The 18,241-nt window shown below is 37.9% G+C and overlaps 1 protein-coding gene across 1 annotated transcript in view; it reads right to left on the bottom strand.

The window, feature by feature from the left end:
• Positions 1-18,241, bottom strand: part of LOC100347161 (PRELI domain containing protein 3B-like) — a 172,941-nt gene that overhangs the window by 82,216 nt on the left and 72,484 nt on the right. The window contains 1 exon segment of the mRNA XM_070076787.1: positions 17,088-17,369. Coding sequence (XP_069932888.1) covers positions 17,088-17,369 — 282 coding nt within the window.

The raw sequence follows: 18,241 nt of genomic DNA, 5'->3' as shown, positions 1-18,241 counted from the left end.
GAAGGTCCTCCTTTATTAGTAGTTTAGATTTAGAAATTCTTTGCAATAAAGTTGGAAAAGTACCAGCTAGTCTTTTGTTAATGGCTTAGAACATTTTTAAAGGAGAATAAAAGGTATTAACACCTTTCCAGATAACTAAACTTGAACTACCTATGTTTTTCCTGCTAGAGAGTATGAACACTTTTAAGGATCCCAAAAATGTCTTTGAAAGAAAACCAGTAGGATGGATGGATAGAGAATAGATAGACAGACAGAAAGGTAGGTAATAGATCAACGGGAAGGCAGGGGGAATTATAGGAATTTACTAACATGATATAAAGGCTAAAAGGTTTCCATTATATGCTGTTTGCCAGCTTGAGAACCAGAAAAATCCATGACATAGCTGAGCCCAAGTATATACTTCTGAGAACCAAGGGAATTGATAGTGATACTTTGATTCTAAAAGACAGACTTGGATTTATGATGCTCAAAGGCAGGAGATGGATGTGTTAGCTGAAGAAGGAAGAGAAAGCTAATTTACCTTTCTTCTGCCTTTTTGTTCTATCTAGAAACTCAATCAATTGAATGGTGCCCACCCACATTGGGAGAAGATGGATCTTCCTTTCTCAGCCCATTGTTTCAAATGCCAATCTTTCCCATAAAGACTCTCATAGACATTCCCATAAATAATGCTATACCACCACCTGGATTTCTCTTATCAATAAAATTGACACCTAAAATTAACAGTGGGATACTGTCCCTGAAATGAATTTGTTCATACTGAAAACAGATAATTTGAGCCATATTAACTAACCTGAGTGAAACCTGAAAATCAAATAATATTTCTCCAATAAATATCTGTTCAAAAAGCACTTCAAAAATCATCAAGTTTAAATGACTTCTTTGCTAATGCCTAATAGAGAGAAAAGGGAAATTTAATATTCCTGGGCCAGGAAATGTCTGCTGAGTCCCTTCCCAGATCCTTACCATCAACCTTGATTGGTCTTTGAAGTCAGCCTAGGGATGGAAATGGTGCCGCGTTGGAAGTAGCAGCAACAAGAGCTCCAGATGTTCTGACAGGTGGTCTCCAGGAAGACTTCACTATCAGGGCAATTAATATGGATGTGACCTTCATTCTGAAACAAGCCATAGAAGCTTTTTGATATTTTCCACATTTCAGGTCTGAGACTATTTCACAGCAGTCAAGATCAGTTAGAACAAACCTATTGAGGCTTCAGAGTTCAGATATACATAGTGTGTCAAGAGGAGAGGCTGTTTATCATAGAGGGTATAGACTATTTTGTTTCTCTATTCTATAAATGACAAAACTATATCTAGTAATCTCCCTCTAGATGTCCATCCTTGTTCACACCACACACACAGCCACACACCCACCCTCCCACATCTCAACATATCTATAAACAGATACACATATACCCACATTTGTACATTGTATACCTTAAATTGTGGAATTATATTGAGAGTTATGTAATGCAAACCTGTCTCAAAGACTTTACAAATAATATACTTGCTGTTTATAATGTGAAAAATTCCACTCATATTTCAAGTTTAACTTTGACTTTGTTTCTACCAAAATCTTGCATTACCTAACCTTGCTAAATACTACTTTCTCTATGCTTACAAAGTATCCTACAACTATCAAAATCCCTTGACTCCTTTATTGTATTACATTGAAATATAAGTATCCTTTATTTCTTGCTTGTAAATTGGAAGATTTAATATCTTTTCCACATTTTTTATTTTGTCTATGGAATACAACTTTATACTTTTAATATATATAAATTTGCAAACACAGTGATCCTTCCACCACCACCTCCTTCTCACACATACTACTGCCTTTCTTCCTCCTCCCTCTTCCTTTCCCAACTTATTTTTCACAGAGCTCAATTTTCAATTAATTTTATACTCTTAAGATTAACCCTACTCTAAGTAGAGTATTATAAAGAAGAAAGAAAAAAAGAACAAAAACAAACTAACAAGAAAAACATTGTTGCTTGACAGTCAAGGCAAGGGCTGTTCAAAATCATCAGTATTTCAAGGTGTCAGTTTCCCTCCTACAAATTACATTTTAAGTACTCTATTAGTTACCACAGATCAGAGAGACCATATGGTATTTGTCTTTTCATGAATAGCCTATTTCACTAAGTATAATGGTTTCCAGTTGCATCCATTTTGTTGCAAATAACAGGAATTAATTTTTTTTTCTGCTGTGTAGTATTCCATTGTGTATATATACCATACCTTCTTTATCCAGTCTTCAGTTGATGGACATCTGGATTGATTCCAGATCTTAGCTATTGTAATTGAACTGAAATGTACATGAGGATACAGATCATTCTTTCATATGTTGATTTCATTTTCTCTGATAAATTTTCAGGGCTGGTATGACAGGGATATATGGTAGGTCTATATTCAGCTTTCTGAGATATTCCCATACTGTGTTCCACATGGATGTACCAGTTTCCATTCCCACCAACAGTGGATTAGGGTACCCTTCTCCCCAATCCTTGCTAGCATTTGTTGTTTGTTGATTTCTGTAGTAGAGCCATTCTAACATGGGTGGGGTGAAACCTCATTATGGTTTTGATTTTCATTTCCCTAATGGCTAACCATCTTGAGCATTTTCATGTACCTATTGGCCATTTGAATTTCCTCTCATGAAAAATGTCTATTCAGGTCCTTTGTCCATTTCTTGACTACATTGTTTGTTTTGTAGTTGTTGAGTTTCTTGAGCTCTTTATAGATTCTGGGAATTAATCCTTTATTAGTTGCATAGTTTGCAAATATTTTATCTCATTCTTTCCATTACCTCTTCTCTTTGCTGAATGTTTCTTTTGCAGTGCAGAAACTTCTCAGTTTCATGTAATCCCACTTGTGAATTTTGGCTTTAATTGCCTGTGTTTCTGAAGTCTTTTCCAAAAAGTCTTTCTCTATGCAAATGTGTAGCATTTCTCCCAATGTTCTCCATTAATTTAATGGTATATTGTCATAGATTTAGGTCATTGATTCATTTTGGGTAGATTTTTGTGTAAGGTGTAAGCTAGGGGTTTTGTTTAATAATCAGTATACAGAGATCCAGTCTTCCCCACACCAATTGTTGAAGAAACTGTCTTCACTCCAGGGGTTGATTTTAGCTCCTTTGTCAAAATAAGTTGGTTATAGAGGCATTGATTAATTTCTGGATTTTCTATTTTGCTCCATTAATCTATACATCTGCTTTTGTGCCAATACCAGACTGTTTTGATTGCAAATGTCCTGTAGTATATCCTCAGATCTGCTATTGTGATGCCTCCAATTTTGTTTTAATTGTTTAAGATTGCTTAGCTATTTGGGGCTTTTCTGTTTCCATATAAATTTTAGCATCATTTTCTCTGGATCTGAGATAATATTGTTGGTATTTTGATTGGGATTACATTGAATCTTTAAATTGCTTTCGGTAGTCTGGACATTTTGATGATGTCGATTCTTCCAATCAATGAATATTGAAGATTTTTCTACTTATTTATGTCTTCTTTTATTTATTTCTTTAATGTTTTGAAATTTTCATCACAGAGATATTTGACTTCCTTTGTTAAATTTATTCCAATGTATTTAAATTTTGTAGCTATTCTGAATGGGACTTTTCTTAGAAGTTCTACCTCAGTTATAGCATTGTCTGCATATTCAAATGTTACTGATTTTTGTGTGTTGCTTTTATATCTTTCTACTTTACCAAACTCTTTTACAAGTTCCAATAGTCTCTTTATGGAGTCTTTTGGGTTCCCTATATATAGAATCATGCCATAGCAAACAGAGATAGTTTCACTTCTTTCTTCCTTATTTGTATCCCTTTAATTTCTTTTTCTTGCCTGATGGCTCAGAGTACAACTTCTAGGACTATATTATATAACAATGGTGAGAGCAGGCATCCTTACCTGGTTCTAGATCTTAATGGGAATGCCTCCAATTTTGCCCCATTCAGTAGGATGCTGGCTGAGAATTTGTTATAAATTGCTTTGATTATGTTGAGGAATGTTCCTTCTTTACTAAATTAATTTTTAAGGTTTTCATCATAAAACAGTATTGAAGTTTTTCAAATTCTTTCTCTGAATCTATTAATATAATCATATGCTTTTTGGTCTTCAGTTTGTTAATGTGGTATATCACCCTTACTGATTTTTTGGATGTTGAATGATCCTTGCATACCAGGTATAAATTCTACTTGGTCTGGGTGAATGATCTTCCTGATGCATCATTGGATTTGCTTGGCTAGTATTTTGTCGAGGGTTTTCATATTTGTGTTCATCAGGGATATTGATCTATCCTTATCTTTTTTGTCGTATCTTTTTCTGACTTAGGAATTCAGCTGATACAGGCTTCATAGAAAATTTTGGGAGGATTCCCTCTCTTTCAGTTCTTTTTATAGCTTGAGAAGAACTGGAATTATTTCTTTAAATTTCTGATAGAATCATCAATGAAACCGTCAGAGCCTGAGCATTTCTTTGTTGGAAGGGTCTTTATTATTCAATCTGTTTCAGTTATTGGTTTGTCATGTCTTCATGACTTGACTTAGGTAGATTGTATGCATCCAGGAATCTATCAATTGTAGTCTGTGTCTCAGTTCTTTTACATAGCCAGGTGCCCTGTAATTGGATGCATATACATTTATTATATTCACGTCATCCTGTTGTATTCATACTTCAATCATTATATAGTACCCTTCTCTGTCTCTTTTAACAGTTTGGGTTGAAGTCTATTTTGTCTGATGGCTACACTTCCCCTTTTTTTCTCATTCCAATAGCATGGAAGATTTTTTTTTCCATCCTTTCACCTTCAGTCTACTTGTATCTTTGTTGGTGAGGTATGTTTCTTGTAGGCAGAAAGCAGATGGGTCTTGTTTTTTAATCCATTTGACCAGTCTGTATCTTTAACTGTAGATTTAAAGCCATTTTCATTCAGGATAACTATTGATAAGTAACTATTTGGTCATGCCATTTTTCCGTGAATATTCCTGTCATTTACTTTGGATTTCTTTTGTACTTTTACTGGGGGATTTTCTGTCTTCACATTCTTTCATAATGATGGCTTTCTTTCTGTGTGTCTGTGTGTAGAACATCTTTTACCACCTTTTGTAAGGCTGGACAAGTGGTGAAAAATTATTTCAATTTCTGTTTGTTATGGAAGGTCTTTATTTCACCTCTCATAAATGAAAGCTTTGCAGGGTACAGTATTCTGGGTTGACAGTTTTTTTTTCTCTTAAGATTTGGACTATATCTTGCAATTTTCTTCTAGACTGTAGGGTTTCTGATGAGATGTCAGCTCTGAGCTACTTGGAGATCTTCTGAAAGAAATCTGGCATTTCTCTCATGCACATTTTAGAATTTTTCTTTATGCTTTACTGCGGAAAATCAGACTACAATGTGTCGTGGTTAAGATCTTTTTTGGTCATGTCTATTAGGAGTCCTATGTGCTTTCTGTACTTGGACATTCCTTTCTTTCTCCAAATCTGGGCATTTTTCTGTAACTATTCCACTAAATAGGCCTTCTACTCCCTTCTCTCTTTTCACATCTTCAGGAATTCCTAACACCTGTATGTTGGGTCATTTGAAAAATCCCATAGATCTCCAACACTGTTTTTAAGTTTTCTGATTTTTCTTCTATTTTTAGTTCAGGCTATAAAATTCTCAGAGATTTGCCTATGTCTCAGACAATTTTCTTCTGTTTCACCAACTGCATTTTTTATTTGATCTATGGAACTCTTCATTTCTAATATTTGATTTGATTTCTCTTTAAAATCTCAATTTCCTGGGAAACATTTTTACTTATATCATATATGGTTGTCTTAGTTCATAGATGTACTTCTGATTGATTTTAAGTGTTCCTATGATTAATCTTTTGAATTCCATTTATAGCACTTCTTTAATTTCTTCATCTTAACAATCTAATATTTTTAAAGATTTATTTTATTTATTTGAAACACAGAGTTACAGAGAGAGGTAGAGAAAGAGAGAGTGAGGTCTTCCAAGCACTGATTCACTCCCCAAATGGATACAATGGCCGGAGCTGTGCCGATCCAAAGCCAGGAGCCAAGAGCTTCTTACGGATCTCCCACATGCAGGGTCCCAATGACTTAGGCCATCTTATACTGCTTTCTCACGCCATAGCAGAGAGCTGGATCAGAAGAGGAACAGCTGGGACTAGAACTGGCGCTGATATGGGAAACTGGCACTGCAGGCCAGGGCTTTAACCCACTGTGCTACAGCGCCAGCCCCCACATTCTAATATTTAAATGTAGTTGTGCTCCTTTAGGGGGTCATAGTGTCTTCCTTATTCGTGTTTCTTTAATTTCTGCATTCATTTAATTTTAGGCATTTGTAGAATAATTGTTTTTCTCTTATGGCTTTAACTTTGAACTATGCCTTTGTGGCTTCGTCGAAAATCTGCACTTTCAGTGAAGACCAAGAGGTGTGTGGTAGGTGTGGCCAGGGAGCTCTGCTCAGTGCTACAGGATGGGGCAAGTATCCAGGATAACACCCAAGTTGGGCGTGGTAGCTCTCCTCTGGTTAACTGAATGGAGAGGAATGGTCACTTATGTTGGTATGCCAACACCTTCTTCTCCATGCTGAAGAATGCCCATGAGTTAGCCCCCCAGTGCATTCAATACTCAACTTCACCATAATATGAACCATTTATGTGCTCTGTATAGTCCTTCCTGTGAGCATGGTTCCCTCAGCTATGAGCTGCTCTAGTCTACCAAGGAGCTCTGAGAGTATTCAGCAATACTCTGTGGTTGCCCAGAAACCAGCTACACCCTGCCACCTCTCATACAGTCACAGTGTTTTCTTAGTCTTAGCACCCAGGGTTCTCAGGATCAAGGAGGGCAAGTGGAGCCACTCCTCCCCGCTAGTCCATCCTGTTTGTAGGAATACTGAGGTGTTCCCAGAGTGGCTGTCCGTATGTGTTCCAGCCCATTGGATCAAGTCTGGTCCTCCCAATCAGATTCAAAGTCAGTGTGGAACACGGTTTTTCTCTCTGGTATGATCTCTGGATCACAAGTACATAGAATACCTGCCAGCCACAGCCCCACTCACTTCACAATTTTGTTGAGCACATAGGAGAGTTCCCATAGGTGGCGATTCACTTTTGTAGGGAAGGCTCTCCTTCCCCAGTGCCTTGTGGATGCAACTGGCTTGGTGGAGACCATCCCTCGCAGTTGCTCTTTTTTTTCAACTTTTATTTAATAAATATAAATTTCCAAAGTACAACTCTTGAATTATAGTGGCTTTTCACCCCATAACCTCACTCCCACCCACAACCATCCCATCTCCCACTCCCTTTCCCATCCCATTCTTCATCAATATTCATTTTTAATTATCTTTATATACAGATCAACTTAGCATATACTAAGTAAAGATTTCAACAGACTGCACCCACACAGACACACAAAGTATAGAGTACTGTTTGAGTAGTAGTTTTACCGTTAATTTGCATAGGACAACACATTAAGGACAGAGGTCCTACATGGGGAGCAGGTATGCAGTAACTCCTGTTGTTGATTTAACAATTGACCCTCTCATCAGTAATCACCTGAGGCTCCTGTCATGAGCTACCAAGGCTATGGAAGCCTCTTGAGTTCACCAACTCTGATCTTATTTAGACAAGGCCATATTCAAAGTGGAAGTTCTCTCTTCCCTTCAGAGAAAGTTACCTCCTTCTTTGATGGCCCATTCTTTCCACTGGGATCTCACAGAGATCTTTCATTTAGTTCATTTTTTTGCCACAGTGTCTTGGCTTTCCATGCCTAAAATACTCTAATGGGCTCTTCAGACAGATCCAAATGCCTTAAGAGCTGATTCTGAGGCCAGAGTGTTGTTTAGGGCATTCGCCATTCTATTAGTCTGCTGTGTATCCTGCTTCCCGTGTAGGACCATTCTCTCCTTTTTGATTCTATCCATTATTATTTGCAGGCACTAGTCTTGTTTATGTGATCCCTTTGACTCTTAATCCTATCTTTTTGATCAATTATGAACTTAAACTGATCACTTTAACAAGTAAGATGGCATCAGTACATGCCACCTTGATGGGATTGAATTGGAATCCCCTGGCACATTTCTAGCTCTACCATTAGGGGTAAGTCCGAGTGAGCATGTGCCGAACTGTACATCTCCTCCCTTGCTAGTGTCATGTGGGTGCAGCTGGCTTGATAGAGATCATCCCTCGCAGTTGCTCTTAAACTGCTCTGGTTGCCCCTGCTGACAGGGTGAAGAGTAACTCCAATAGCTGCTGGGTGTGCACACAAGATTTGGAGCAGCTGCTACCTGTGTATGTCCCAAAAATGGTGCCACCCCTCTCACCACTGACTGTAGTTGCTGTTGTATGTGGGAGAAAGGGAAAGAGAGGGACGTGTTACTTTCTCCCCCTGCTCTGAGCGAGCAGCTACCCCACTGCCCTGAGGGATCCAGGTCAGATTGAAAACGGCGCAGTTCACTAAGCTCTCTCTACAGCTGTATTGACAGTGGCATGGGCCTGTGAAGTCAGATTTCACCTGGTTTTCCAAGACAGGATTTTTTTTTCCAGAACCAAACTTCTGGGTCTTTTGTTCTTTCATTGCTTCTTGCTGCGTGTTTGCACTGTGCCCACAGGTCTGGGTCATTTCTACATGCTTTCACAGGACCTCCCACTGCAGTTTTCCCTACAACTTTCCCCTGAGACTACACTTTCTCCACATTTTTCTATCTATTTTGCTTAGCCTATATCAGACCACCTTGTTGCTATTCTACCATCTTGGAGCCCTCGATAAGTCTAAGATTTCTCCAGAGCAAGGACTTTGTCTTGTATTCCCAGAACTAAGTATAGTGTCCTACACACGCTATATTTCATCCTAACTAGAATGTGTATACCAGTTATTTCTACCTAGAAAAGATAGTATAATGCATAGCTTGGGGCTGAAATGTGAAAATATAATTGGCTAATGCAATAAATGTAATTCTTTGTCTATGAAGTACTTTTGGTAAACTCACAAATTTACTGATATCTTCATGTTGAGGTGGTCATTTGACTAAATAAGATTTAGAAACTGTGTCGTGTTAACTAGTGTGGGGTAATGAATCCCAAGTTTTTATTATAGAATCTGTAATATTTGATTAAAATTAAACCTTATTTTAATTATTCCTTTATTCAAATATTAAGTTTAGTTGTATAAAAAGATCTGATTTCTCACAATGTTTCTAATGCATAAAACACGATACTACTACAGGCAGGCTTATTATCACCAAATAATTATGACTTACAAATGGTTTATGTTTCTCTTGCAAATCTTGCTGAATTATTTATTCCTCTTATCTTGAACCACCTACTCTGTTATATCCCAGTTCTCCTTTTGAGAAGTGAGATTGTAAGATCATGACAGTAATCTGAGTTATGAATTTTTCACACAGTACTCTTCTTTTCTATTATTGTCACACTTTAATCACCTATTTCACTTTAGACCCTAAGAAGGACTGATTAAAATATCACAAAGTTATAAGTATTTAAATACATACCTGAGATCTTATTCACATACCATTTTAGGTTCAACTAACATTTTCTGAGAGCTAATAATGTAGTAGTCCATCTGAAATTTCTCCCAATTCTCTGAAATATTTACTCTCAGAAGTAATTTAGTATAATAGGCAAACTTTACCAACTTAATACCTTCTTTCAAATCATTAATAAATATGTCATATAAACCATCTGCCTCTCTAATCTGCTTTTGTTAAATGGCCTGAGGCTGATTCTGTGTGTAAGTTTCCTTAATTGCCCTTCATACTGTGGTTAACTATTTCTCCAAATGGGAAAGTCTCCTCTAAGTTCTTTGTTCATCACTAGTTGCAAGAGAATGTTTCCCTAAGGGAACAGGATTCCACTGTGGAAACAGACTTTTCCTTGCATGATCACAGCAAAAATTACCAGCATCAATGACTCAGTGTTACACACCACAAAACTAACTGTATGCTTCCATTTATCTTGCAAAGCACTAAAAAAGCTATTAAAAGTAGCAATGTATTTATGAGAGCAGTAAATTGGCTCTTCCTAAAATCTTTCCAATTCATAGCTGAAGTTTTCAACTCCGCAATAATTATGCCCAATCCTTATCATTTTCTATTTTATTATAAACACTTTTACTTAGTAAATATAATTTTCCAAAGTACAGTTTGTGGATTACAATGGCTTCCCCCCCATAACTTCCCTCCCACCCGCAACCCTCCTATCTCCCACTCCCTCTCCCATTCCATTCTCATCAAGATTCATTTTCAATTATCTTTATATACAGATCAATTTAGTATGTATTAAGTAAAGATTTCATCAGTTTGCACCACACAGAACATAAAGTGTAAAATACTGTTTGAGTACTAGTTATACCATGAATTCACATTGGACAACACATTAAGGACAGAGATCCCACATGAAGAGTAACTACACAGTGACTCCTGTTGTTGACTTAACAATTTGACGCTCTTGTTTATGGCGTCAGTAATCTCCTTAGGCTCTAGTCATGAGTTACCAAGGATAAGGAAGCCTTTTGAGTTCACTGACTTCAATCTTATTCAGACAGGGTCATAGCCAAAGTGGCAGTTCTCTCCTCCCTTCAGAGAAAGGTACCTCCTCCTTTGATGGCCCATTCTTTCTACTGAGATCTCACTCGCAGAGACCTTTCATTTAGATTTTTTTTCTTTCTTTCTTTTTTTTTTTTTTTCCCCACAATGTCTTGGCTTTCCATGCCTAAAATACTCTCATGGGCTCTTCAGCCAGATCTGAATGCCTTAAGGGCTGATTTTGAGGCCAGAGTGCTGTTTAGGACATTTGCCATTCTATGAGTCTGCTGTGTATCTCGCTTGCCATGTCGGTTCGTTCTCCCTTTTTTATTCTATCAGTTAGTATTAGCAGACACTAGTCTTGTTTGTGTGATCCCTTTGACTCTTAGACCTAAAAGTGTGATCAATTGTGAACTGAAATTGATCACTTGGACTAGTGAGATGGCATTGGTACATGCAATCTTGATGAGATTGTATTGGAATCCCCTGGCACATTTCTAACTCCACTATCTGAGGCCAGTCAGCTTGAGCATGTCCCAAACTGTGCATCTCCTCCCTCTCTTATTCCGACTATTATATTTAACAGCAATCACTTTTCAGTTAAATTTCAACACCTAAGAATAATTGTATGTTAATTAAGGAGTTCAACCAATAATATTAATTAGAACAAAAGGTACTAAAAGGGATAAAGTATTAAATTGTACATCAACAGTCAGAACAAGGGCTGATAAAGTCACTGTTTCTCATAGTGTCCATTTCACTTCAACAGGTTTCCTTTTTGGTGCTTGGTTAGTTGTTGCCGATCAGGGAGAACATATGATATTTGTCCCTCTGGGACTGGCTTATTTCACTCAGCATGATATGTTCCAGTATCCTCCATCTTGTTGCAAATGACCGCATTTCATTGTTTTTGACTGCTGTATAGTAGTCTATAAAGTACATGTCCCATAATTTCTTTATCCAGTCTACTATTGATGGGCATTTGGGTTGATTCCAGGTCTTAGCTATTGTGAATTGAGGTGCAATAAACATTAATGTGCAGACAGCTTGCTTGTTTGCCAATTTAATTTCCTTTGGGTAAATTCCAAGGAGTGGGATGGCTGGGTCGTATAGTAGGGTTATATTCAGGTTTCTGAGGAATCTCCAGACTGACTTCCATAATGGCTTAACCAGTTTGCATTCCCACAGGTTAGTGTCCCTTTTTCCCCACATCCGCACCAGCATCTGTTGTTGGTAGATTTCTGAATGTAAGCCATTCTTATCGGGGTAGGGTGAAACCTCATTGTGGTTTTGATTTGTATTTCCATTATTGCTAGTGAACCTGAACATTTTCTCATGTGCCTGTTGGCCATTTGGATTTCTCTTTTGAAAAATGTCTATTGAGGTCCTTGGTCCATCTCTTAGTGGATTGTTTGTTTTGATGTTGTGGAGTTTCTTGATTTCTTTATAGATTCTGGTTATCAACCCTTTATCTGTTGCATTGTTTGCAAATATTTTTTCCCATTCTCTTGGTTGCCTCTTCACTTTCCTGACTGTTTCTTTTGCAGTACAGAAACATCTCAATTTGATTTAATCACAGATATTAATTTTGGCTTTGACTACCTGTGCTTCTGGAGACTTTTCCAAGAAGTCTTTGCCTGTGCCTATATCTTGCAGGGTTTCTCTGATGTTCTCTAATAATGTGATGGTGTTAGGTCATAGATTTAGGTCCTTATCCCATGTTGAGTAGATTTTTGTGTAAGGTGTAAGGTAGGGGTCTTGCTTCATGCTTCTGCACATGGAAATCCAATTTTTCCAGCAGCATTTATTGAATAGACTGTCCTTGCTCCAGGAATTGGTTTTAGATGCTTGATCAAATATAAGTTTGCTGTAGATGTTTGGATTGCTTTCTGGTGTTTCAATTCTGTTCCATTGGTCTATCCATCTGTTTCTGTACCAGTACCATGCTGTTTTGATTACAACTGCCCTGTAGTATGTCCTGAAATCTGGTATTGTGATGGCTCTGGCTTTGTTTTTGTTCTACAAGATTGCTTTAGCTATTCGAGGTCTCCTGTGTCTTCATATGAATTTCAGCATCCTTTTTTTCCAGATCTGAGAAGAATGTCTTTGGTATTTTGATTGGTATCACATTGAATTTATAAATTGCTTTTGGGAGAATGGACATTTTGATGATGTTGATTCTTCCAATCCAGGAGCATGGAAGATTTTTTCCATTTTTTGGCATCCTCTTCTATTTCTATCTTTAAGATTTTGTAATTCTCATCGTATAGATCTTTAACGTCCTTAGTTAAGTTTATTCCAAGGTATTTGATTGTTTTTGTAGCTATTTTGAATGGGATTGATTTTAGAAGTTCTTTCTCAGCTGTGGCATTGCCTGTGTATACAAAGGCTGTTGATTTTGTGCATTGATTTTATATCCTGCTACTTTGCCAAACTCTCTATGAGTTCCAATATTCTCTTAATAGAGTTCTTTCGATCCCCTAAATAGTCATATTGTCTGCAAAGAAGGATAGTTTGAGTTCTTCCTTCCCAATTTGTATCCCTTTAATTTCTTTTTCTTGCTTAGTAGCTCTGGCTAATACTTCCAGAACTATATTGAATAGCAGTGGTGAGAGCGAGCATCCCTGTATGGTACCAGATGTCAGTGGAAACGCTTCCAACTTTTCCCCATTCAATAGGATGCTGGCCATGGGTTTTACATAAATTGCTTTGATTGTATTGAGGAATGTTCCTTATATGCCCACTTTGCTTAGAGTTTTCATCATGATAGGGTGTTGTATTTTATCGAATGCTTTCTCTGCATCTATTGAGATAATCATATGGTCTTTCTTCTGCAGTCTGTTAATGTGGTGTATCACATTGATTGATTTGCGAACATTGAACCATCCCTGCAAACCAGGGATAAATCCCACTTGGTCTGGGTGGATGATTTTTCTGATGTGTTGTTGCATTCTATTGGCCAGAATTTTATTGAGGATTTTTGCATCCATGTTCATCAGGGATATTGATCTCTAATTCTCTTTCAATGCTACATCTTGATGCTGGCTTCATAGAAAGAATTTGGGAGGATTCCCTCTTTTTCGATTGTTCTGAATAGTTTGAGAAGAATTGGAGTTAGTTCTTTTTCAATGTCTGGTAGAATTCAGCAGTGAATCCATCTGGTCCTGGGCTTTTCGTTGTTGGGAGGGCCTTTATTATTGTTCCAATTTCTGTCTCAGTTATGGGTTTGTTGAGGTTTTCGATGTCTTCCTGGTTCAATTTAGGTAGGATGCATGTGTCTAGGAATCTATCCATTTCTGATAGATTCCCCTGTTTGCCTGCATACAAGTCCTTGTAGTAATTTCTGATGATTCCTTTTATTTCTGTGGTGTCTGTTGTTATGTTTCCTTTTTCATCTCTGATTTTATTGATTTGGGTCTTTTCTCTTCTTTTTTAAGTTAGTTGGGCCAATGGGGTGTCAATTTTGTTTATTTTTTCAAAAAACCAGCTCCTCGTTTGGCTGATTTTTTGTAATGTTTTTTTTTTTTTTTTTTTTTTTTGGATTCAATCCTGTTGATTTCTTCTCTGATTTTAATTATTTCTCTTCTCCTACTATATTGGGGTCTGGTTTGCTGAAGATTTTCTAGATCCTTGAGATGAATTGAAAGCTCATTTCTTTGGTGCCTTTCCAATTTCTTGATATAGGCACCTATTGCTATAATCTTTCCTCTTAACACTGCTTTTGCTGTATCCCACAAGTTTTGATATGTTGTGCTGTTATCCTCATTTACTTCCAGAAAGTTTTTGAGTTCTCTTTTGATTTCTTCTATGACCCATTGTTCATTCAGGAGCATGTTGTTCAGTCTCCATGTGTTTGTATATGCTCTAGGAATTCCTGAGTTGCTAATTTCCAACTTCATTCCTCTATTGTCTGAGAAGCTGCATCATATGATTCTAATTCTTTTGAATTTGCTGAGACTGGCTTTATGGCCTAGTATGTGGTCAATCCTAGAGATGTTTCCATGTACTGCTGAGAAGAATGTAAATGCTTTCTGTGTAGGATGAAAAGTTCTGTAGATATCTGTTAGATCCATTTGGGCTATAATGTCGTTTAAATCTTCTGTCTGGTTGATCTGTCCATTTCTGAGAGTGGAGTATTGAAGTCCCCCAGTACTATTGTATTGGAGTCTAAGTCTCCCTTTAAGTCCATTAACAAATCTTTTAAATAAACTGGTGCCCTGTAATTAGGTGCATATACATTGATAATCGTTATATCTTCCCGTTGAATTGATACCTTAATCTTTATATAGTGCCCCTCTTTGTCTCTCTTAACAATTTTTGTGTTATAGTTTCTTTTGTCTGATATTAAGATGGCTACGCCCACTCTTTTTTCATTTCTGTTGGCATGGTATATCTTTTTCCAGCCTTTCACTTTCAGTCTGTATGGATCTTTGTTGGAAAGATGTGTTTCTTGTAAGCTGCAAATAGATGGGTTTTGTTCCTTAACCCAATCAGCCAATCGGTGTCTTTTAACTGGACAGTTCAGGCCATTAGCGTTCAATGTGACTATTGATAAGTAGTAACTTTGCCCTGCCATTTGCCAAAGATATTTTCTAATATATGCTTTGAATTCCCTGTGATCTTTTGCTGTCGGGTTTCCTTCCTTTACCTTCTTTCATATTGATGACCGTGTTTCTGTGTTTCTGTGTGTAACACATCTTTAAGCATCTTTTGCAGGGCTGGACGAGTGGCAACAAATTCTTTCAATTTCTGTTTGCTGTGAAAGGTCTTTATTTCACCTTCATTCACAAATGAGAGCTTTGCAGGATATAATATTCTGGGCTGGCAGTTTTTCTCTCTGAGTACCTGGGCTATGTCTTGCCATTCCCTTCTAGCCTGTTGGGTTTCTGATGAGAAGTCTGCTGTGAGTCTAATTAGAGATCCTCTGAGAGTAATCTAACGTTTCTCTCTTGCACATTTTAGAATCTTTTCTTTGTGTTTCACTGTGGTGAGTTTGATTACAATGTATCGTGGTGAGGATCTCTTTTGTTCATGTTTATTAGGGGTACTATGAGCTTCCTGTACTAGGATGTCTCTGTCCTTCTCCAAACCCAGGAAGTTCTCTGCTAGTATCACTAAAAAGGCCTTCTAATCCTTTCTCTCTCTCCATGCCTTCAGGAACTCCTAGAACCCGAATGTTGGGTTTTTTAATAGCATCCTGCAGATTCCCCACAATATTTTTTAGATTTCTAATTTCCTCTTCTTTTCTTTGGTTTGACTGTATACTTTCCTGTGCTCTGTCTTCTAAGTCCGATATTCTCTCTTCTGCTTCACTGACCCTGTTTTTAAGGCTCTATAATGTGTTTTTCATTTGATCTATTGAGTTCTTCATTTCATTTTGATTTCTCTTCACTATCACGCTTTCCTGTTGTACTAGTTGTTTCATTTCATTTTGATTCCTCCTTAATATTTCATTTTCGTGACAGAGATTTTCTCTTTTCCAGTAAGGATTTATGTAGCTCAAGCATTTGTTTTTGAAAACTTCTAGATATTCTTATAAATTTTTTGAAATCTGTATCTTGCATTTCTTCCATTTCATCATCTTCATAATCTTGTCTTGGGTATCTTGTTCATTCGGGGGCATCATAATGTCTTCCTTGTTCTTGTTTCCTCAGTTTCTGCGTTTGTTGCTTGGCATTGTGGAGATATTCTTTGGATTCTTCTTCCCTCGCTGTGGTGTTTTTTTTTTTTTTTTCTTGTTATACTATGACTGTATTAAGTGGCCTGTCTGCTTTTGACGGAGTCTTAGAAGCTTGAGATGGGTGTGGCCAGAGAGCTTTGTTTGGTTCCTCAGGGTTAAGGGTGTGCCAAAGGTGACACTCCCAGGTTAGGTGTGGTAAATCACTCACTCTCTCTCTCTCTCTCTCTCTTTTTTTTTTTTTTATTCAGAAGGTAAGTAATTCCGCACAGCTAGTGGAACTGAAGGTCTCAGCTTCCAATTTCTGGCTCCTGTGGGTATAACATTCATCTGCTGTTTTCCAAGGACCACACAGGGAATCTGTTCTGCCCTCAGTGTGGGCTCAAATTCTCCTGCAGTCTCTCCCTGGGTTGCCAAGGTTACTGAATTGTAGCGTCTCTGGAGAGTACTCACATGAACTCCGTGAGTTCTCTCACCCACTGTCTTTTTTCACAGTCTCAGTTCATTAGCTCCACATATTCACTAGGTTCTAATCTCCTGTTATTTCACCATCACCACCACCACCACCACCACCACCACCCCCCAGAGTCAGGTTTTTCTGCTTGGCTGTGGGCAGATGCAGCCCTGAGGTTGCACAGCTTTTACATATGATCAAAATGGCACCTGCTCTTTGTCTTGTGCGCCTTTGAGAGGTGAGGGGAGAGAGAAACTCGTGTTCGTACTGGTCCCTTTTTTTTTTTCCTCTCTCCTCTAGTTAGCCTGGTGAAATTTCCCCCACGGGGCTTCAAGCCTCATTCCCTCTAGGCTCCTCCTTCTGATTTCCTTCCGATGTCTCAGGCTATTGAGGTTCGGCTCACCTCGCGTTCCAGCGAGGTTCCGCCGCTCGTGTCCCAAGCCATGGGCTCCCACGCCCTCCACGCAGGTCCACCTTGAATCACAAGTTCCGGAAGTTTCCTCTGCTGCTTCTTCCCCAACTCTTCCTTGAACCTGCAGTATCTCCACTTTTATTAAACTGTCTCTTCCCGGACTATCAGTGTGCTCCCTTCCTATTCTGCCATCTTGAGTCTTCTCAATTCTTATCATTTTCAACATGAGATAATTTTCACTCTTGAATGATGCTGCTCTCCCCAAAATGATGACTGCAAGTTTAAAGGGAAGATTTTAAAAAACAAGCGTAAGTCTAACCTCCTTTCTTTTTAGAATAATGTGCATGGAAAATACAAAGGCATAAAATCAAAAGGCCTAAATTTGTATTCCCAGTTCTTCTCATGGGCTGTGTGACATTTGGAAATTCCAGCTAACTTACATTTTTTCTCCATTCATAATGTGGATGATGGTGACTGACATGTATTATCCTGCAAGCCATTATAAGACTGAAATCAAGTAAATATATATGAATGAACTTCACAAAACGTACAGCACAATACCAATACGGAAAATAAATAAAGCTGAAGAAAACCAAAAATCAGGGCAATATGATGATATTTTCAAAACAAGCGTGTGCAAACATGAATTTTTGTGTGTGTCCAAAATGTTAAAAGATAATATAGAAATCAAGCCAGTAGGAAGGGAGCAGTCATTTTAGCTTAGCAACTGTCCCACTTGGAGTACTTGAGTTCCAGTCTCTGCTCAGGATCCTGACTCCAGCTTCAGACCAATGCAGTCCTCAGGAGGACAACAATAATGGCTCAAGTAATCGGGTTCCTTCTACCCACGTGGGAGACCTAGATAGGGTTTTTGGTTCTCACCTGGCTGTGAGGCTAGAAGAATGGCTTCAAAGACAATTTCTGTGAACTGGGTTACCAGAAACTAACTATGGTCAAAGGAAGACTTTATGCATTTCATAAAGAACAGAACCTATTGTTCCGTGTCTTTCACAGTTAGGCCTTGATGATAATTCTATGAATCTCTTGTCCATTTCTTTCCCTTCCCCTACTTCACCAAGAACATCATTCATAAAATAAATGAGAATTAGTTAAATCCTCCCCAATAAATAAAATCTGTAGCCATA

The sequence above is a fragment of the Oryctolagus cuniculus genome, chromosome 7 (genome assembly GCF_964237555.1).
Source record: "Oryctolagus cuniculus chromosome 7, mOryCun1.1, whole genome shotgun sequence".
Lineage (NCBI taxonomy): Eukaryota > Metazoa > Chordata > Mammalia > Lagomorpha > Leporidae > Oryctolagus > Oryctolagus cuniculus.
The sequence above is the reverse complement of the archived record's forward strand: the minus strand, read 5'-3'. Positions and strand labels throughout refer to the sequence as shown.